The 21,659-nt window shown below is 48.5% G+C and overlaps 1 protein-coding gene across 2 annotated transcripts in view; it reads right to left on the reverse strand.

Moving 5' to 3' along the window:
* The window catches only part of AVIL (advillin), a 411,867-nt gene that overhangs the window by 179,578 nt on the left and 210,630 nt on the right, over positions 1-21,659 (reverse strand). For both annotated transcript variants that reach the window (XM_086965687.1, XM_086965696.1), the window contains exon 6: positions 4,024-4,134. In XM_086965687.1, coding sequence (XP_086821813.1) covers positions 4,024-4,134 — 111 coding nt within the window. The remainder of the gene's footprint in view (positions 1-4,023; positions 4,135-21,659) is intronic.

Genomic DNA, 21,659 nt, shown 5'->3' on the forward strand with positions numbered 1-21,659 from the left:
ATCAGCTCCGTACCTTGGTTTAGAATGAAGAGGTCTGGTATCTCTCTCTCAGGATTCGTTTTCCCAGCAACCCGCAAGGGTAGCCTGGAAAAATTGGAGCTGATTTCTCGGCAAGAGAAAAGACAGCGTCTCTCTCAGTGCGTCAGCTGGAGGGTCGGCTTCTTTCGGAACTTGCTGCAGCAGAGCATCGGGCAAGTAGATTGTCGAAATGCTCCAAACCACAGTGTGTTTGCTTCGGCAAGTGTGGGCATATTTATTCCTTGAAGGTGCCTTCTTTGACGTAAGGTTGGACATAATAACGTCATCAAAGACTCAGTTCTTTGAAAACTCCATGAGTTCTTGGATAAATCAATACTCAAGCAAGGGAAAGTCCCTGACTGCTGAAGGCGTGTTTTTCCAAGAAATCGTTGTGGATTTTCAGAACTAGTGGAAGTAGCCGTGCCGTATTTGGACTGCATAGGCTAAGTCTAAATATGGTTATGATTTCTATGCCTATATAAGGATAGAGTCATTTATACCTATATATGGGCATGAATCTGGAAATTTACACTAGGGTCCTAAAACGCCACACAACACTATCGTCAACATGAAAATACCCAAACTGGGTATGGTTGACCCAGGAATTTTTTTACCTATGGGTTAGGGCATATCGATAGTCATTCCCACCCACTACTTCACGCCATGCATAAATGTGGCAGCTCAAGGCACCCACTTCAGAACACTTCTTAGACATGTGGAAGATCAGAAGAAGACTGGACCAGCTGTATGTGACTTGAGAGGAGTCCTGAAGGACTGGACCTGCTCCCTCTTATACCCAGTACAAAGGAGTGTACTCCAAGGGTCAGCTTGATGACTTCCTGTGTGGCAACAGGTAGACAACAAGCTACAAGAGGTCTTTCCTTCAACTGTCCAGCTGACCTGTGGCAAGTGTACTCAACTGGACCCTGCAGTATGGCCTCTGCCTGACACCCTGTGAGTCTCTAAGTGCCTCCGCAGAGTTCCAGTAGCTATTTTGAAGTACTCCTGTGTTGGATTGAGATATAAAAGACTAAAGTCAGAGGGTAAAATCTTTGACCAGGATGAACCTAGTTGGTGTATTTGACCACCACTCCATTACGGTCAATGTGAAATTGTACCTAGGTTTGAGTCTACCGCAACATTTCACTTTCATTGACATTTTGTGCTTCTTGGAATTAATTTAACTTAAAGAAATAAGACCCCCTATTTCCCTTATTGGATGTTTGTCTTTTTGTTGTCATTTTGTTTATCATATTGTACTCTATGTTTCTAATTAGGTTTGGGATTTATTTTTTGTTGTATTTAAATTTTATCACTGTTTTGGTACCACATAAATACTTTGGTTTCACATGTCTATAAGCTAAGCCTGTCTGCTCTGTTCAATAGCTACCAGGGGGTTGAAGTCAGGTTAATTTAGGGACTTTGAAGGTTCACCCTGAAAAGGGCTGTGCTTATTCCTTGATGTGAGCAGCCGTGGCCCCTGCAGGTAAGAGCAGTGGGGCTGGCTGGTGGGGATTTTGAGAGGCAACCACAAGAGAAAATTAAATAAATAATTATTTTTCCCTCATGGTCATCTCTCGAAATCCCCCCCAGCCAGCCCCACCGCTCTTACCTGCACCAGCCGCGGCTGGAGGTGAGTAGTCAACCCCCACACCGCAAATAATAGTCCAATTTCTTACGTTATTTATATATTTTCAAAAGGGAGGGACACTGTCTCCAGCTGAACAAATACATCTCATAATGGAGGAAGGATGTTTGGAGCACAATCAAGGCTGGCAGAACACTTAAAAAAAAATCCAGATTCCACCTACTCCTGCTAGACGTAAATAAGCCAAAATGTTGAGCTTTTAGGTTTTCAATGGCTGACAAGCACCAGCTGGACGAACCCTAGTTTGGTCATATGTCAAACACCAGCTAAAGGGTTACATTGCACAAATGAGGGTGAGAGACAAATCCCTTTATAGGTTGCTGCTCTGACAGCGCAAGAGTTAGTCAGCTTACCTTGTGTTACCATGCTACTTTCACCCCTCCATGCCCTCCCAATACAATTCTAGGATCTCAGAGACACTTATTTTTCTGGTTTAAAGAGGCATTCTCCTGATCTTCTAGAAATTCTTTTCAGAATAACTTCCACTTTCGGTATAAGTAGTAAATTACATTTCAAGGTAAAATTAAGACAATGTGGTCAAAGGAGGCTTACTCTACTTCTAATATTTTGGGTAGGGTAGCATATGCACCAATCTGGAAGTTATCTTAGCACTGCTCTTCTCTGACTTGTGCACCTTGTGAAAAACACTTTTTGGCAGTGTTGAGACGCAAAAGATTTTCAAAACAAATTCTGAATGGCAGTTAAAACTTAAACGAAATGAGTAGCACAAAGTTGCTAAGATTTACTTGTTGAAAATCGTTCATCTACTAGCAGAGCGGTACTGTCACCCCACTGGTGAGAGGCCCTAGGGCAGACTGCTGGTCTGAAGATGTTTACGAAAAGGCCTATGACATTTATATCAGGTATTAGAATTGACATGTTTCTCAGATTTTATTCCTACTCAATTTGTTGACTAGAAAGCCAAGGTTGAATTGTCGATAGCTTTAGATATTATTTCAACTATTTAAACTTAAATCTGCCTCCTAGGGTTAGGCAGTGTATTTGTTTTTAATAAGGTTGATGTGGCTGTGTATTTTCTATTTCAGCGGGCAGTCTGCCAGACATGTAAAGAATTATTTTAAGAGCTGCCTGTATAGCTGGAAGGAGTTCTCTTTAATTGAGCTTTTCCAATGCAGATGCTGAATATGACATACATCATTGTTCTGAAAGTCAGGGAAATGGGATGGCGCTTTGTACTTTCCTCAGAAGATTTACTAAAAATGAGTTTATTTGACAAGATTTTAGGTATGTAGTTTTGGAAGCTAGTATGATGCTTACTGATGTGCTACAAACTATGGATAGTTTACTTTTCCACAATGAGTGTCCTTACCTCAAAATGTTTCATTACCCTAAAATCAAATGTAGGTGGGTCCACAGCTAACTCCATAGCTGTGAGCAGAAGAAAAAATAATTTGAGGGACCAGCCACAGATATAAATTATTTGATTTCTTTGGACACACACTTTTCCTTGCACCAGCCCTGTCATTTTCTGTCTTCAGTTAGGTACCATTTTGCTCCAAGTATCCAAATGAAGACATTATTTATTACACCATTATAGCCTTAAAATTATGTGGCTAGTAGTTGACTTTTTTGCTTCTGGCTCCTCAAACGTTTAGACTAGAAATGCTCTTGGAATGTCTCCCATCATGTCAAGGATTCTTATATTTAATCAAAGTTTCTGTCCCAGATTGTACCTAAACACCATTGATAACTGAAGTTCCCACCACTCCATTTGCTGTTTTGTGACATGGTGCATTTTGTCGGATTGGCAGAAACCAAAACGTCCAAAGCAAATTCTGGCTACAGATAGTAAGATGAGAACCTGCAAATGGTCCATCCTACCAAACCTCAGAGTAACATTAGCATATCTATAGCTTCAAATTGTGTTTTACTTTCAGTATAAGTCTCTTGCAAATCTAGCTGAATTGTTCATGTCGATTTAAATGGTGGTTATTTAGATATATACAAGGCACCATTTAAGAAATGTTTCTAGATCTCTAACAAACAACAACATAGCAAGTATACTGACATTGTAAAATAGTTTTCAATTTTGAAGATAACCGCAATAAATTAATAAAAATCCAAATATCATAAGAAAACACTTTGAGGCTCCAATCTGTTTATGTGAGTGAGTGATAAGACACTTGCAAACTCTCTTGAACTGAGTGTGAGGGAAAGGTTAACAAAGGAAAGATTATTCAGGAACTAAAGTTTATACTTGGCACAGAGAGAACAAGATATGTCTACAGACATTATGAGATGTTTTGTCTTCTTGCACTCCTATAAATAGTTATAGTGATGTTAGTCAGATACACCGACTCAAAGGTGGATGTAACATATGTGGTTGAATGAAATACCTTCATTTTCTCTGTTGTGTTGCTTTCTGGTCCATTCCATTGAACAATGACATTGCCAAGGTCCAGCAGGAACACATCTCCTACATTAAAACTGTTCCAGTTCAAATCCACCTAGTGCAAGGTGCACAAGTACAGAAAAAACTGGAAATTAGAAATAAGTAAATCACAGCAAAGATAATATTTTCTCACAGGGATTCACTGGGGAATAAGAAATTGAGTAAAGTACGTGAGAGGTTAGTACTAATATTTCCTCCTTTGTGTTACTATTTCACCTGCCAGAGAAGAAAAACATACATAAATGCAATGGTCATCTTGTACTACACAATGAAGTGGTTCTAAACATGGCACAACACTGGATGGGATCTTGTGTTGTTGTTCTATTATAATTCCAGCATGAAGACACTAATATTTCTCCAGGAAGGTATGATTCCACACAAGTTCAAAAGAGTGAATTTAGATACTCTCCCTCTCAAATCTTCTTTATTTTTGTCCAAACCTCTGAGTTACTTTTGCTCTTTTTTTGAGGATTTCAATTAGTTGTACCCCGGGCATTATTATACTAACTTTGTAATTGAAAATGGCAATATCTTTGAAGTAAAAACATATTTTTTGAAAATATAAAATTAGTTTTTGATATTCTAGGTATATTGTTTAACTATTTTACTCAAAAACCCTACTTTTAATTCTCTGGCACATCTCTTAAAGTTCCAATGTATATTACATTAAATACATGTATCTAATCATAAAATCCAATAATAAGTAATGTTACATAAAATGACAATGAAAATCTAACATTATAGATAACTAATCCACTCTGCACAAAAACCTTTCCTTAGAGTAATTTTAACACTTCATCATTTTAATGGTGAATATATTGCATCATTTACCTTACACTTTTCACCAATTTATTTTTAGTTTCTATATCAGGGAAACAGCCTTTATAATCACATGTCAAAAATAACCTTTTACTGCGCATCCCTAATGTGTTCAACATCTACAAATAAATTGCCCACTGTCACCAACTGATATATATTGCCTGTTATCACAAGCTGTGGGTCTAAATCTCACAGGTTCAACTAACGAGTCAAGACTAGGGAATGTAGGGTTGGAAATGTATTGTCAGTGTATTTACTATGTGTTACCCTACCTTTTTTATGAGTCCTAAATCTTTTTCCATTGGGTCACTATCCCTAAGAGTCTTTCCTTTTACTACAATTTTTTTCCTGGCCACCTTGTTGTAACTATGATCATTTAATGCCTTAGTTGTCCATAATAAATTTGCTTTCTTGCCTAATGTTACCTTTGCCTTTTTGTCAAGTAAACATCTCAACTTCTGAAAGTCTTTTTCCCTGGTATTCAGTGGGAGGTAAAATATGTTGCGAATATGGGTTTTTGTTATTTTGTTTAAGGAGTCAACCCCACCCCTCCCCCACAGTTCCTTATATTACTTTTTAGGTCTCGCCTGGCGAAAAGAGCAAATGCACTGTCTTGCTATTGCGAGTACCTTTTGGAATCGATTCTGCCGAGGGCTTTCATGCACGCGTCTGCATGGACAAACATGGCTGCTGTTGCCATTTGTCCATAGCAAACAGCATGGGCGTGTCCGTACGGACTGTGGACAGTCCAACGCCATCTTGCAAAGCTTTCGTTGTCATAGCAACGAAAAGGCCACTTTGCGTATGCTACTTGTCGTGGACAGTCTGCCGCCATCAGTATGCAGTACATTTTATATTACAGCACTTTGCAAATTAGGTTACTAGTTATGTTATGTTCATTGTATGTAAGGCTAAGCCACCACCAGGGCTTCAAGGAGCACGCTTCTTTGATATTCTTTCTGGTGCGCGTGAGTTTCTTTCTGAAGGCGTGTTTAGATAATTAACATGCCCTGCTCAGGTCGGCTCGGAAAATCTTCCCCCTACTTCCGGTAACATCGAGGAAGTTGTTGATTCAGGGCCTCATAACATCTAGACTCGATTATTGCAACGCCATCTTCTTAGGCGCCCCTGAATCAACCTTTAAGACTCTTCAACAGGTCCAAAATGCAGCGGCAAGGCTGCTCACGGACATTCCGAGGAAACAATCTGCGAAACCAGCACTGAAGGCACTGCATTGGCTCCCCGTGCGGGAGAGAGTGACTTTTAAAGCACTCTGTACCGCTCACAAAATTCTTGCAGGCAAAGGTCCCCTTATTCTAAAAAATCTAGTGATTCCCTACAAAGCTGGCAGAACGTTGCGGTCAGACACAAAACATCTCTTGATGGTGCCCAGAGTCAAAAAGGCCCGCACTGGTGGGAGAAGATTTTCATTTAACACGGCAAAGCTCTGGAACTCGCTTCCTCTAAAACTCCGAGCTGAGCCCTGCACACTGCGTTTCCGCAAGGGTCTTAAAACCTTCCTGTTCCCAGCATAACGCCTTGATGCTGTTTCCTTACCATCCGATGTTGTCTTAAAGCGCCGGGACGCCCGAGGGTAGCTGCGCGCTATATAAGATTTAAAAAATAAAAATAAAAATAAAATAAAACATTTGTGTAAAATCACTTAATTGAGAGTCTATTTTTTGGGCGCTTCCGGGTTTACGGATATATATGTATATATTTATAAATCTCTGTGGGTGGTCCCGCCCCTGGGAACGGGACCTCTCTGAAGTAGCCAAGAGCACACAGTGCTGTTTGTGCACGGGACAGACCTTTGAGACTGAGGGCCTTGGATGGGGCGGGGCTGGACATGCAAATTCTGTGGTGTGGGCGGGACCAAGGAGCACGGCACAGTGATGCCTCGCTTCCTAACAGCATTTTCTATGACTCTGGACATCACCGGCACTTCCAAAACTGCCCCCGTTTCTGTGAGTGCCTGATATATTCACTGACACCTGGAGATATCATATCACTTTAGAAATAACACTGACAACAAGTTTACAAGCACAGCAGCAGTTTCGTGGGGGTTATTGTTGGTGTCTTAAATCCGTGCCAATGTGCTGGAGGTGCCCGGGTGGCACCACCGTGGATGGAGACCCGTCCTGGCACCTGGGTTTATGCAAAGGGGGCTGAGCCCGGACAAGCCATGGGGCCGAGGAAGCGAGCTGTGAAGGTGCTCCAGAGCGCAGCAGGTGAGTAGCATCTCCGCCCCACCCCATGTGAGTGCCCCACGCTGGGCATCTGTTAGGAGGGACCATAGGCATGTATCATTGTGTAGCTGGCTCGTGTGTGCATACCTGTTGTGTGTACGTGCGTATGTTTGCTTGTGCGTTTTCTGCCTTGATGTGTTGTGAACAACCTTCCGTTTCTGCACGTGTGTTTATGTGATCTGTTGTTATGAACGAGTGCCTGTGAAACCATCGGTGTGTATGTTTTAGCGTGTGTGCCAATCTGTTTGTGTGATATGTCGGCTGTGTATACCCATCTGCCTGGGTGTGCTGTGAGTATTACCTGTGTGATTTTTGCACGTGTGTGTAAACAACGTGTGTGTAAATTGTGGGTGCTTGCCTGTGAGAATATCGACAGGTGTGCTTTGTGTGATGTCCATGTACCGGACGAACAGGGCCGTTCAGAGGTAAAGCGAGATACTGAGCCCAAAAGCTTTTAAAAGCCACACCCAGCAGGGGAGTCTATGTGCCTCTGAACGTGTGCGCACGCAGTGTGTGTGTGCAGTGTGGGTGCAGCAGAAATTCTGCCTTTCGATGTTATCTACTGCAGAGGGCTGTGTAGTGAAGAGTGCATGTGTGCACGGAGTACGTCCAGCTGTGTGTCTGTACAGTGTTAATGTGTGTTTGTGTGTTCTTGTGGAAGAATCGGGTTGGGAGCCTGCCTGACTCGACAACCAGGCACTGGCAGTTGCGCTGGTTCAGAACCCGTGCCCTAAAGGTTGCACATAGCTCGCTATAGCAGGTGCATTCACCCACTGAGCTTTGTGACCAAGATTTGTATCTGTGACCTGCCCGCTACACATGGGTCATGGAAGTTGCTGTATTAACTGATTTACTGTTTCCCAGGGATCAGCTCAGCTCCCGTCTCAGCCTCAGACATGTCAGGGCCAAACTACACTCTCAAGAAACAGATTGTCTGTTTAGATGAAGATCCACGGTGGGCTTTGGAGACTAGAAAAGGCATGGGGACGACGTTCCAAATAGTTCCTGCCCACTTCGACCTCTGCTGTGTGGCAGTGATTGTGAAGGAAAAAGTTTGAGTATTCGCTTCATGTCAGCAGTGTGCGCGTGTGTGTTTGTGAGAAATTAGATGAAATACCAGCATTTGTAAAGCGCACAGCTACCCCCGGAGAGGTGTCAAGGCGCTGGGGGCCGTAGGGAAGATTAAGCAAGCTATTGCCCAGAGTCACATATGCTGGGCTGACCTGCGGACGGCGTGGGGGAACAAACCTTGAACCCCGTCGTCCGGAGTCAGGCACCCTGGCTGCTGCGCCACACCTCTTTTGTGTGTGTGTGTCAAGTCTAGGATACTTGTTTCCAGTTCAGAGAGGACCTGCCCTGGCGGTTGAGGCCGGACTGGTCCCATGGGGAGCAGGGTCCAGACGGATTTGCATATAGCTGGGTACAAACTGGAATGGCATTGGGAGAAAAGAAACTATGGATTTAGGCCCCGATCTCTGACTGGGGGTGAGTGTTTGACATTATTTAGCGTGAAGTCCATCATTTCGTCTTTTTGCATGTGCTGAGTGCTTATGCAGCCGTCTGAGAGAGATGTGCTGCAGAATATGTGTGTGTGTGTGTGTGTGTGTGTGTGTGTGTGTGCATGTGCAGTGTGACATGGAGGGTATGCATCAATCTGTTTTAGTGCTTGTGATTTTTTTGTCGGAACGGTTACGCCCGGCTCCTGCACCACTATTCAAGGTTCTACTAAAGAATGGATTATTTTGAACATAAACACACAAATTGACACATCCGGTTGTGGCACAGTTGCCTTAGGAAAGTGCATGGTGTGCCAGGCCGAGCGGGGTATGTGGGAGAGTCCATGTGCACAGAAGCAGGGGTGTCTTCTTAAGACACTGATCCATTTATAGGATGGGAGCCAGGGGTCTCCATCACAAACAATGCAGCGTACCCTGTCCGCCAAACTGACTGTCTTCCCGCTCGTTGTAGGATAGGGCAGACTGCCATATTGCCAACGCTCATCTCTCTTGGCTCTGCCCGTGGAAGTCCTACACTGACGATCTGGTGGCGATCTGGCCTTTGGTGTAAATACATAGCGCCTTCCACCCTATTTAAAGCAGACAGTCTGATGTCCATTTATGTTTTTTAGGTCGAGCTAGCGAAGCATAGCGATGGACCTTTTGTTGGCGTGTTCGGAGGAATGTGAGACAGCGTTCAGGCACAAGCCTCTGCTGTCTCAGATTCCTCCTCGAGGGCGCGCACGGCGCTGTGCACATCCCCTGCCTTGCATTCGCATCCTCTCTCAATCCCACACAGTCACGCATGCGCACACACATTCCCACGTGCACACACTCACCCCCCTCCCCCCCAGGCATACACACAGGCAGGCACGCACGCACGCACGCACACACACACACGCACCCCCCTCCCACACCACCACCACTCATGGGGCTCACGCGCACACACACGCGTGCACACACACAGACACACATATCCCCCCTCCACTCACCGTGCTCTTTTGTCGAGTCGCCTCGCTGAGCTCCTTTTCTCCACACGCGGGGCACTTCTCTGGATCTTCACGCTACCTCAGGGCTCTCCCTCCATGATGGGAGCCCCGCATCAACGTGCAACACCGGCCTCTTCCGGCCGCGTCACAGGCCCCGCCCATGTCACGGGCAAGGATGCCTGACTTCCTGGTTTCGCCCCGCCGGCAACTCTGCTTCATCAAAGCGTGCAGCAACCTATACCGGTAACTTGTTTTAAATTATTTTTCCATCCGCACACCGATCTCGAACGCTAGACTGCACCTGAAAGTCTGCTTCCTTGCTTTGAGGTGTTCTCACCGGGTTGTTTAAATCTTCTCGGTTTATCACTTTGCTTTTGTTTCCTTTTTTTTAACAAATGCAGACACTTAGTGTAAAACCCCACCACCCTGACGACAGACACTAATGGTTATCCCGGGTGAAGACATTACCCCAGCAGCCAGCATTCAGACGCTTGTCTCCTGTTTGCCGTGCCTGCCCGGACAGGAGATGTGCATGCACACGGCGTCTCTTATGCTCACAGCATTCACTTATGTCACGTCTCTTTTGCTTGCGGCGTTCACTTTCGTCTCTGGCAATCTCAGCTGCTGCCCCTAGCCCCTAATTTCACACATGGGGCATCCGTCGGGCGACCAGAGATCAACAACGCATTGTCCGCGCTCCTCACATATCAGGAGCGGCTGCTGGGGGGCCCTGTCCACTCACAGATTTTACTCAGTTTTGTCCTTCGTGGCTCAGACAGTAGAGGGGGAAGCGTGTGTTCCTTTTCGTGGCACTTTCCTTTAGCCTCTAAACATAAAAAAATAAAAACATAGTGTGTTTTCCAGGAGGCATGTATTTGATAATCGTTGTAAAGAATTGATCGATCTGAAGAACACGAAACCGATAAAACAATGAAAATAATCTAAAAAGAAACCAGAGGTTTACAGATGGCCATGCTCATCAACGGGCTTGTCCGCAGCCTGGCGATTAGTAAAACACTAACGTGCCCTTCTGCCCCTTGTACCAGGTGGGTCGCCGTGTTCATGGGAAGTCCTCAGGTTATTCAGCCGCACACCACCGTAGACTGTTATCACTCGATGTACACATTAATGGTGAACTTCCGGCACAAGCAGTGATGCTTACAAGTGCTGATAAAGTATGGTTATGTTTATTTCTTTATACAATGCATGTGATTTTTAGGCAAAGCCACAAAACACAAGTATTACATAATCCATGCCTGCAATGCTGAGCGCGAGAGGCGGGCCTTGGAACACGCGGATGTCATTAGAACACCGATGACGCAACAGACACCGTCTCCCAGGGCCGCCTCGTCTTTCTTTTCCTGCTTCTTGCCAAACAAGTCATATTGTTTCCCACTCTCGAACCTCAGGGCTTTGTATGCTAAGCAGACTGCTTTGCCTCTCTTTCCCTAGGAGATTAGTTTCTGGGGTCGAGTGGCACCTTAATTTTAGCTGTTCTGACCCCAAAGCTACCCTTGATTACGTCCTGCTTTGGTATTCCTGTGTGGTCTTGTGCTGTGTTTTTTGACAATTCTTGGATGTCGCTTAGGTGAGTTTTATTTTGTTGTTTGCTTCTCTCGTACATCTATCTCTTCTTGTGCACGAACTACAGGGTGCAGCCGGGGGTCTTGATCTAGGTTTTGGGGAGCACCATTGCCTGTTCATTAAGTGGTTACGTCATATGGTGCTTACTGGGTCGTGTGTTTGCTATGCTCGCCATGCGTTCTTACCTGGCCATTCTTCTGATGACGCCAGATCTTCAGGAACAGACTCTAAAAGCGAGTACTTACCTTACCCCTTCCTCTGTGCTAGTTTTGGGGGAATATTGCATTTTTTTTCCAAGTTGTTATACATCCTTCTTAGATCTTTGGTTGCTTCCAGCTGCAAGGGCTTTCTCAGCACAGCATGGAGCGGTAGATTGGTACCTGTTATCCTTAGCTTTGCTGATGAAAGAGTCAAAGTTTGTTGTTGTGGAGGGCACTTAAATGAGTGCTGTACATTCAGGGTGAGGGCTACAAAAACATGACAGCCCGGCCCAGCCACAAACAGCAAAGCCATCGCCAACCCAGTGCACTTCACATGGAGCAGGAATAAGCTTGTTTCACACTAATAACACAAACATAACTAACCTAGACATTTTACAAAGCATATCCAACCCAACTGGCATATACAGCCAAGTGAAGGAAATCTCAAAAGCGTATCAAAATGTTAGCCGGACAAAAAAGTGCTTCAGTGCCATGACCTAATTGTAGAAGGCGCTATAGAATTGGTTATAACATAGCAAAGGTCACGGGGTGAACACACACTGTAGAGTCGTGGAAAATGACTGAGGAACACTGCAACACGGTACAACTATAGAGACACAGCCTGTGTGACACGGGCACTGGAGCAGAGGTCTCTTGAGTCACAAACTCTCAGAAAGTGGCACTTGGGCGCTACATGAACAGCGGCAGTGTGTCACGGATTCACTAATATTAGCACAACAGTCATGTTCCACTAACAATGTGTTCCCCTTTGCTTTTCTCACATTAGTTTCCACCTGTGGACATTACTGTCGCCTTCAGCAGCCCCCACCGCCACCCCACTCCCAAGCTACCACTTTCTCATTTGAACCGTCCCCCTAGCCCCCAGAGAACCACCATCGTTGGCACTATTGTGAGAAAAGTCGGGGCACCTGCTGATGGTCAAAGCTGAGGTCAATAACAGGATGGGCATGGAATCTAAGCTCTCCAATCAGCCTCCTGACCCTACCCGAGCACCTCAGTGGCCAGCATGGAAAGACCCCACAGCTCTTATTCTGACACCAAACCTTACCCTGAATGCTCCCAAGCTCCTAAAAGCCCTTCAGTTTGGGTGTAAACATCGCCAGCCCCGTGCTGCAGATGCAAACTTGGCGGAGTTTGGATAATAAGGTTATATGTGTGTGTAGGCAGCTTTTTGGGGGGATAGTATCACTTCATTGGTTTGTCAGTTTTACACATGATGTTTCACTTCATTATTGTCAGTATGGCATCCAAATACAGCACTAAGCAATAGAATGTTGGCAGTCATGCTTTGCGAACGGCCTCCCGCTTCGCAACACCGGTCACTGCGTTTTTAGCAACTTTCCATCAACTTGAGCTAAAAACTGTCTTTTATTAAAATCTGCTGATTATGCTGTAGATGATGGATTTTGGTGCAAATGCGCCACATCCACAATTATGTGGGAAACACCAAAACGGCAGAATTGCACAATGACAGCGGTTCTGATTATAGTCCCTCTGTCAACAGCTCTTCCTGCTTTTCCTGACCTTTATCATCCCACTCTTCTCTGCCTTCTCAGCTCTCCCGTGCAGCTATGGTCCCACTCTACAGGTGTTCCTGCTGGGCATCTCCTCCTTGGTTCCTCTCTCCACAGCTCTTCCTGCTTCCACTCTACTCTCACCCGTCTCTCCAAAGCTCTCCCTGCTTCCACTCTCCTCTCGCCCATCTGCACAGCTCTGCCTGCTTCCACTTTCATCTTGCCCATCTCCACAGCTCTGCTTGCTTCCACTCTCCTCTCGCCCATCTCCACAGTTCTGCCTGCTTCCACTCTCCTCTCGCCCCTCTCTCCACAGCTCTCCCTGCTTCCACTCTCCTCTCGCCCCTCTCTCCACAGCTCTCCCTGCTTCCACTCCCCTCTCGCCCCTCTCTCCACATCTCTCCCTTCTTCCACTCTCCTCTCTCCCATCTCCACAGCTCTGCCTGCTTCCACTCTCCTCTCACCCATCTCCACAGTTCTACCTGCTTCCACTCTCCTTTAAAAACTAACACATGAATAGAAGGCATTATCATTTGCAATGCCAATAGCTAAAACTCTCGCAAATGCGAGACCTATTGCATTGCAAATGCTTGTTTTGTTTGGGAGCCCTAGGAAATCCCAGACTGACTAGCTCACTCTCACTGACTGACTGACTGACTCTTACTCTCACTGACCTACTGACTCTCTCACTCTCACTGACTGATTGACTGACTCTCACTCTCACTGACTGACTCTCTCACTCTCCCTGAGTTACTGACTCTCACTCTTTCTCACTGACTGACTCTCTCACTCTCACTAACTGACTGGCACTCTCACCGACTGACTGACTCTCTCACTCTCACTGACTGACTGATTCTCTCACTCTCCCTGACTCACTGACTCTCACTCTCTCTCACTGACTGACTGACTATCTCACTCTCACAAACTGACTGACTCTCTCACTCTCACTGACGGACTGACTCTCTCACTCTCACTGACTGACTGACTGACTCTCTCACTGAATTACTGCCAAAATGTTCACAACTTTCTGGATAGAGATGGCCAGTTGCGTAACAAAACTTGAGGGGGGCCCCCCTGCAAACTACATGGAGGGGGCCCCCCTTCCATCCTCCGTGCCAGTCTAGAGCTCTCAGGCCAGCGACCGGCCATCCTGCAGGGGATGCGGGGCGATTGTTACGCCACTGTCACCAATACAGCTGTTATAAGTAACACTGGATGGTGGAGTTAAAGGTTGGGCTTAGTCTGACAGCAGGCTATCATAGGTGGTGGTCCATTCATTACAGGGTCCCTGCCATCAATACGCCAGGGAAGTTTGCCCAATTTCTGTTGGGTTTCCTGATGCAGACTCCTGTCATGATATACAAGATCGGGCCCACTCATCGTTCAGTTTTGACAAAAGTGCATCCGCTGCTCGTTCAACGTTTCCATTTTAAAATATTAGACAAAGCGACAATGCAGTATTTCAAAAGGAGATGTAACTACAAAGAGCACATTTAGATAATACATTTTTATTAATAGACAATAGCAATCATAAGAGGCATTGCATAGCTTCATACACACTGTGACCCCAATTTCATCACAGCCTCTCTCTCTCTCTCTCTCTCATTGAGTCAGTCTCTCTCTCTCTCTGTCATTCAGTCTCTCTCAGTCAGTCAGTCAGTCAGTCTCTCTCTCTCTCTGTCAGTCTTTCAATCATTCGGTCTCTCTCCACTCTCTCAAACTCCACTCTCTCTCTCCACTCTCTCAAACTCCACTCTCTCTCTTGCTCCACTGTCTCTCACTCCACTCTCTCTCTCACTCCACTCTCTCTCTCACTCCACTCTCTCTCGCACTCCACTCTCTCTCTCTCTCTCTCTCTCTCTCACTCCACTCTCTCTCTCACTCCACTCTCTCAACACTCTCTCTCTCACAAAGTAGTGTGCGTTGCCATCGGCATCCGCAGAAATGTTTCCGGGGGGGGCACATTTTTTACTTCATCATCATCCCCCTTGCACTCTTCTCCCTTCTGCCTTGCACCCTTCTCGCCCTCTCCCTTGCACCCTTCTCTCCCTCCGCCTTGCACCCTTTTCTACCCTGCACCATTCTCCCCTCTGCCTTGCACCCTTCTCCCCTCTGCCTTGCACCCTTATCCCCTCTGCCTTGCACCCTTCTCCCCTCTGTCTTGCACCCTTCTCCCCTCTGCCTTGCTACCTTCTCCCCTCTGCCTTGCACCCTTCTCCCCCTCTGCCTTGCACCTTTCTCCCCTCGACCTTGCACCCATCTCCTCTCCGCCTCGCACCCATCTCCTCTCTACCTTGCACCCTTCTCCTCTCTACCTTGCACCCTTTTCCTCTCTACCTTGCACCCTTCTCCCCTATGCCTTGCACCCTTCTCCTCTCTACCTTGCACCCTTCTCCTCTCCGCCTTGCACCCTTCTCCCCTCCGCTTTGCACCCTTCTCCCCTCCCCCTTCCACCCTTCTCCTCTCTACCTTGCATCCTTCGCCGCTCTACCATGCACCCTTCTCCCCTCTACCTTGCACCCTTCTCCTCTCTACCATGCACCCTTCTCCCCTCTACCTTGCACCCTTCTCCCCTCTGCCTTGCACCCTTCTCCCCTCTGCCTCTCCGCCTTGCACCCTTCTCCCCTCTGCCTTGCACCCTTCTCCTCTCTACTGTGCATCTTCTCCTCTCTACCTTGCACCTTTCTCACCTCTGCCTTGCACCCTTCTCCCCTCTGCCTTGCACCCTTCTCCCCTCTGCCTTGCACCCTTCTCCTCTTTACCTTGTACCCTTCTCCCCTCCGCCTTGCACCCATCTCCTCTCTACCTTGCATCCTTCTCCCCTCTGCCTTGCACCGTTCTCCCCTCTGCCTTGCACCCTCTGCCTTGCACCCTTCTCCCCTCTGCCTTGCACCCTTCTCCTCTCTACCTTGCACCCTTCTCCTCTCCACCTTGCACCCTTCTCCCCTCTGCCTTGCACCCTTCTCGGCCCTCCCTTGTTCCCCCGCGGACGCCCACATGGTGCTTATAACATGAGTGCTTACCTGAGGACAACATTTTGCTGCCTCATCCCTTCTCATATGAGCTTTGGCCTGGAGAATGCTCTCTCTGGGGGCCCCCCACTCCCACCCTTGTCAGGGTCCCGAGCAGTGCTCCGGGCTGCCTTCTGCTCTCTCTCTGCCCCCCACTCCTTGTCAGGGTCCTGAGCAGTGCTCTGTGCTGCCTCTTGCTCTCTCTCTGGGGCCCACCCCCCCGTCCTTGTTAGGGTCATGAGCAGTGCTCTGTGCTGCATCCTCTCTCTCTGGGGTCCCCAGCCCCCCCTGTCCTTGCCAGGGTCCTGAGCAGTGCTCTGTGCTGCCTCCTCTCTCTCTGGGGCCCCCAGCACCCATCATTGTCAGAGTCCCGATCAGTGCTCTGTGCTGCCTCCTCTCTCTCTGGGGCCCCCAGCCCCCGTCCTTGTCAGGGTCCTGAGCAGTGCTCTGTGTTGCCTCCTGCTCTCTCTCTGCCCCCCTCCTTGTCAGGGTCCCGAGCAGTGCTCTGTGCTGCCTCCTCTCTCTCTGGGGCCCCCAGCCCCCATCATTGTCAGAGTCCCGATCAGTGCTCTGTGCTGCCTCCTCTCTCTCTGGGGCCCCCAGCCCCCCTCCTTGTCAGGGTCCCGAGCAGTGCTCTGTGCTGCCTCCTGCTCTCTCTCTGGGCCCACCCTCCTTATCAGGGTCCTGAGCAGTTCTCTGTGCTGCCTCCTGCTCTCTCTCTGGGGCCCCCATCCCCGTCCTTGTCAGGGTCCTGAGCAGTGCTCTGTGCTGCCTCCTGCTCTCTGGGCCCCTCCCCCGTCCTTGTCAGGGTCCAGGCAGTGCTCTGTGCTGCCTCCTGCTCTCTCTGGGGCCCCCACCCCGTCCTTGCCAGGGTCCCGAGCAGTGCTCTGTGCTGCCTCCTCTCTCTATGTGGCCCCCAGCCCCCCCTCTGTCTTTGTCAGGGTCCTGAGCAGTGCTCTGTGCTGCCTCCTGCTCTTTCTCTGCCCCCCTCCTTGTCAGGGTCCTGAGCAATGCTCTGTGCTGCCTCCTCTTTCTCTGGGGCTCCCAGCCCCCGTCCTTGTCAGGGTCCCGAGCAGTGCTCTGTGCTGCCTCCTCTCTCTCTGGGGCCCCCCACCCCCGTCCTTGTCAGGCTGCCTCCTCCTCTCTCTCTGGGGCCCCCAGCCCCCGTCCTGGTCAGGGTCCCGCAGTGTTCTGTGCTGCCACCTCTCTCTCTGGGGCCCCCAGCCCCCATCCTTGTCAGGGTCCTGAGCAGTGCTCTGTGCTGCATCCTCTCTCTCTGGGGTCCCCAGCCCCCCCTGTCCTTGCCAGGGTCCTGAGCAGTGCTCTGTGCTGCCTCCTCTCTCTCTGGGGCCCCCACCCCCGTCCTTGTCAGGGTCCTGAGCAGTGCTCTGTGTTGCCTCCTGCTCTCTCTCTGCCCCCCTCCTTGTCAGGGTCCTGAGCAGTGCTCTGTGCTGCCTCCTGCTCTTTCTCTGACCCCCTCCTTGTCAGGGTCCTGAGCAGTGCTCTGTGCTGCCTCCTCTTTCTCTGGGGCCCCCAGCCCCCATCCTTGTCAGGGTCCTGAGCAGTGCTCTGTGCTGCCTCCTCTCTCTCTGGGGCCCCCAGACCCCGTCCTTGTCAGGGTCCCGAGCAGTGCTCTGTGCTGCCTCCTCTCTCTCTGTGGCCCCCAGCCCCCATCCTTGTCAGGGTCCCGAGCAGTGCTCTGTGCTGCCTCCTCTCTCTCTGGGGCCCCCAGCCCCCGTCCTTGTCAGGGTCCTGCAGTGCTCTGTGCTCCCACCTCTCTCTCTGGGGCCCCCAGCCCCCATCCTTGTCAGGGTCCCGAGCAGTGCTCTGTGCTGCCTCCTCTCTATCTGGGGCCCCCAGCCCCTGTCCTTGTCAGGATCCTGAGCAGTGCTCCTGCTGCCTCCTGCCCTCTCTCTGGGGCCCCCAGCCCCCGTCCTTGTCAGGGTCCTGAGCAGTGCTCGGTGCTTCGTCCTGCTCTCTCTCTGGGGCCCCCAGCCCCCGTCCTTGTCAGGGTCCCGAGCAGTGCTTGTGCTGCCTCCTGCTCTCTCTCTGGGGCCCCCAGCCCCCGTCCTTGTCAGGGTCCCGAGCAGTGCTCGGTGCTGCCTCCTCTCTCTCTGGGGGCCCCAGCCCCCGTCCTTGTCAGGGTCCCGAGCAGTGCTCGGTGCTGCCTCCTGCTCTTTCTCTGCCCCCCTCCTTGTCAGGGTCCTGAGCAGTGCTCTGTGCTGCCTCATCTTTCTCTAGGGCCCCCAGCCCCCATCCTTGTCAGGGTCCTGAGCAGTGCTCTGTGCTGCATCCTCTCTCTCTGGGGTCCCCAGCCCCCCCTGTCCTTGCCAGGGTCCTGAGCAGTGCTCTGTGCTGCCTCCTCTCTCTCTGGGGCCCCCACCCCCGTCCTTGTCAGGGTCCTGAGCAGTGCTCTGTGTTGCCTCCTGCTCTCTCTCTGCCCCCCTCCTTGTCAGGGTCCCGAGCAGTGCTCTGTGCTGCCTCCTGCTCTCTCTCTGGGCCCCCTCCTTGTCAGGGTCCTGAGCAGTGCTCTGTGCTGCCTCCTGCTCAGGGGCGTAGCTAGAGCTTGTGGCGCCCGGGGCTACCCCTCAGATTGCCGCCCCTTGGGGGGGGGGGGGTGCTGGGAAAAAAGGACGGTGAGCACTTAAAAGATGTCCGAGGCTCCGAGGAGAGACACGTAGTATTGCTGTAGTATTGCTGCCAACAGTTACCTCGATCATGAAAGTTACATTTAGTGATTTATAAAGTTTTATATAGCGCGAACTTGAACCCGAAGGATATCAGAGCGCTTTACAATTTGAGGCAAAGGTAACAAATCGGAACATTAGTCTAACATGGGGAATCTAATGGGCATTGAGATGTTTACTCCTCTTAAAATCGGAATGGTTGTTTGTTATAAAGGGGGGTCTCTAGTTAGCAATGGCTGGCCACTGTCCAAGGGGGGACCCTTCTTCCTAAGTCAGAGTAAGGGGGCTACACCCTTTGATAACCCCTGCTCAACCCTGTGGTAACGTAGCACGAGCGGCTAGGCTTATCTCAGAGGCAGTGTGTAAAGCATTTATGATCATACACAGTAACACAGTGAAGAACACTACAAAGGGACACCACACAAGTAGTATCTTTATGCATCGACTTAACACAAGACCAATAACGATAAAAAGCCACAATACTGTAAACTAGGGATACTCTTGAGATGATGGAAAAATAGTTCAAAGTGTGCAAAAATGCACATACATGACACGGTCAAAGGCTAGACAGTTGAATACACCGGTGACTGGCAGTACAAAAGAGAACACACAGACTGCATGATCTGGGGACTCAGAAAAACCACATGTGACATCCATCAGAGAGCTGTGTGAACAATTACCCCTCAGTACAAAGCAAACATGTACATACATGACACTGTTCAGGGATCCATCATCTACAGCTGACCATTAAATGACCATACATCATAGTCCCCCCACTAAAGCAGTAGGGACCTGCACAAACGTGATGTGCTCTGGGGACCCAAAACCAACTTAACAGTGTCGAAGCCTGTGTTTCTTTACCTTTCAAAAAGCTATGCATACTTCCTAGCGACACTTTTATGAAATATGTAAGTATGGGCATGGTCTTCAAAGCTTTGTCATGTGAAGCGATGGCCACCCTCTTTCATAGCTGCCAAGGTTTCAGACTGCTAGGTGACATGATTTTGATAATTTAGTTCGTAATTGTGAGTCAGCCATCTCGGGAGTTTTAAGATCTTCTCAGAGTTTCTCTATGCTCAAGACAGTGAGTCTAATTTCAAATATTGATAAGTTTTCCTCGCTGACTCGCTCGTCTTCATTGTATGATTCTGCTTGCAAGACAGTGTCACTCGTAGTAGTTGAAATGTCACTCCTAATTACAGGCCTGCCCTATTATCACGCATGAGGCGTGACTAACGCATTTCAGTGGGGTGATCCGCATCACCGCAATGAAATGCATTGTCACGCATTTAAATGCCACTGTCTCACTCTCCTATATGAGCGCTGAAGCTGGCTATGCGAGGCTGCTAGCGCGGCTGTGACACCTGTGCGCCGGCTAAGGGCTTTGCTGCTCCCTGCAGAGACTTGCAGCAGGCTCAGCAAACAGATCTTGTGCACTTCAGCCTGCTACAATGTTCTATCTTTTAGCTATGCGCTGACTCTGGCTGTATTGAAATTCCCGCCCGCGCCACGGCGTTCTGGAAGTGATGTCAGAATAAGGAAGCGGTTGGGGATTTCAATGGAGTGGTGTGCTGTGCGCGTCCCGGCGACACAGCATAATAAATGCGCTGCTGCCTGCGCATATGTTCGGACGGCAACATCTACACTCTTAGCAGCATAATGGCCGTGCATAATAAGTCGTCGAGGCCTCGGGCGCTGCTGGGAGCTGCAGTGATGTGCGACCGCGACAGGTGTAGCCCACCGCCACCGCTGCACCAAAGTCGCGCTCAGAGGCAGAGTGCTAGACTGGACTGTGGGCTCATGATCAATGCGCCTGCAACGTCGTCACTGCCAGCCTGAGATGTATTACAGGCAGATTACTACTGAACAAGAAGTAAGTACTTTGGCCTGCCACTGAGTGACTTAAGTAGTGTTATTGTCACATAGCGTATCATAGACACTGCTCCGTGAAGACGGTAAATAAGAGCCGCACATTCATTAGCCCTAGTAGCGTCGGCCGGAGCACACCGCACCAGTAAGTAGTTAATATTGTTTGCCGGCTCCGGCTGCCCCATCCGCCTGTGGAGCCTGTATGCTCTGCTGCACAGCAAGCAACACAATGCCAAATCAGATAAGTTCGGATTCACTTTAAATCTTCACTGTATTGCTTTTATGTAGGGCCCACTGTAAAGCAAAGTAAATATACATATAAACTTTTTAAAAAACTGTAAATTCCTTAAAGTGATTGTGATTATTGTAACGGCATATTTCAATTTTGGGAAGTGATGGCTCGTTATGAGGGAGGAAAGCATCTATAGGCAGCCCTGCTTCCCTCACGCTCAGGTAGTTTCATATTTGAGGCACGTATTTAGAAAAGTTATGAGGGTCATGTCGGCAGTTTTTTGTTATTTGAAAGTTGATGAAAGACAAACATGTAGAATACTCACCTAGGCACAGAGTGTGCATGGCTGCTTAGTAAGAATCAGGAGGCATTTTTGTATTTTATTTAATATTGGTCCTCACTGCTACCATTTACTCCCTTGTATAGCCGTGGTGCCTTTTAGTTTCACTGATATTGTAATTGCTGTTTTTTGTTGTTGCAGTGCTCGAGAGGCCTTTTTGTATTTGTGTGTTTTTGTTATGTTTTAATTCTGTAGGACATACTGTGGAAACAGTACACCCCACAGGACAGTAACCCACCGAGCACGATGGTAATGGAAACATATAAAATATATCTTGTAGTAGTCAGGGCAAAGCTGGTCAGGGTTTTATTGCACTGGGTATTTCTCCCCATCCCTGCAATTATCTGAGGTGAGGAGCTGGGGCTGGAATAGAACAAGTTGCTTCTGATGGGGTTTATGGTGACTGCACAGGAGAGACAAAGGGTAATAGTGGGGAGAGTGACTGTCACAGATATTTTATCTAACTTCCTAAGCCAGAAGCCTGCCCTGTAAGTGAAGTAACAGCGCTTAAGTGGAGCACAGCATTGCAGTCACTGTCTGCAATCTGCACAATTTTGAGTTCATCATAG

This window comes from Lissotriton vulgaris, chromosome 1_1, assembly GCF_964263255.1.
Source record: "Lissotriton vulgaris chromosome 1_1, aLisVul1.2, whole genome shotgun sequence".
Classification (NCBI taxonomy): domain Eukaryota; kingdom Metazoa; phylum Chordata; class Amphibia; order Caudata; family Salamandridae; genus Lissotriton; species Lissotriton vulgaris.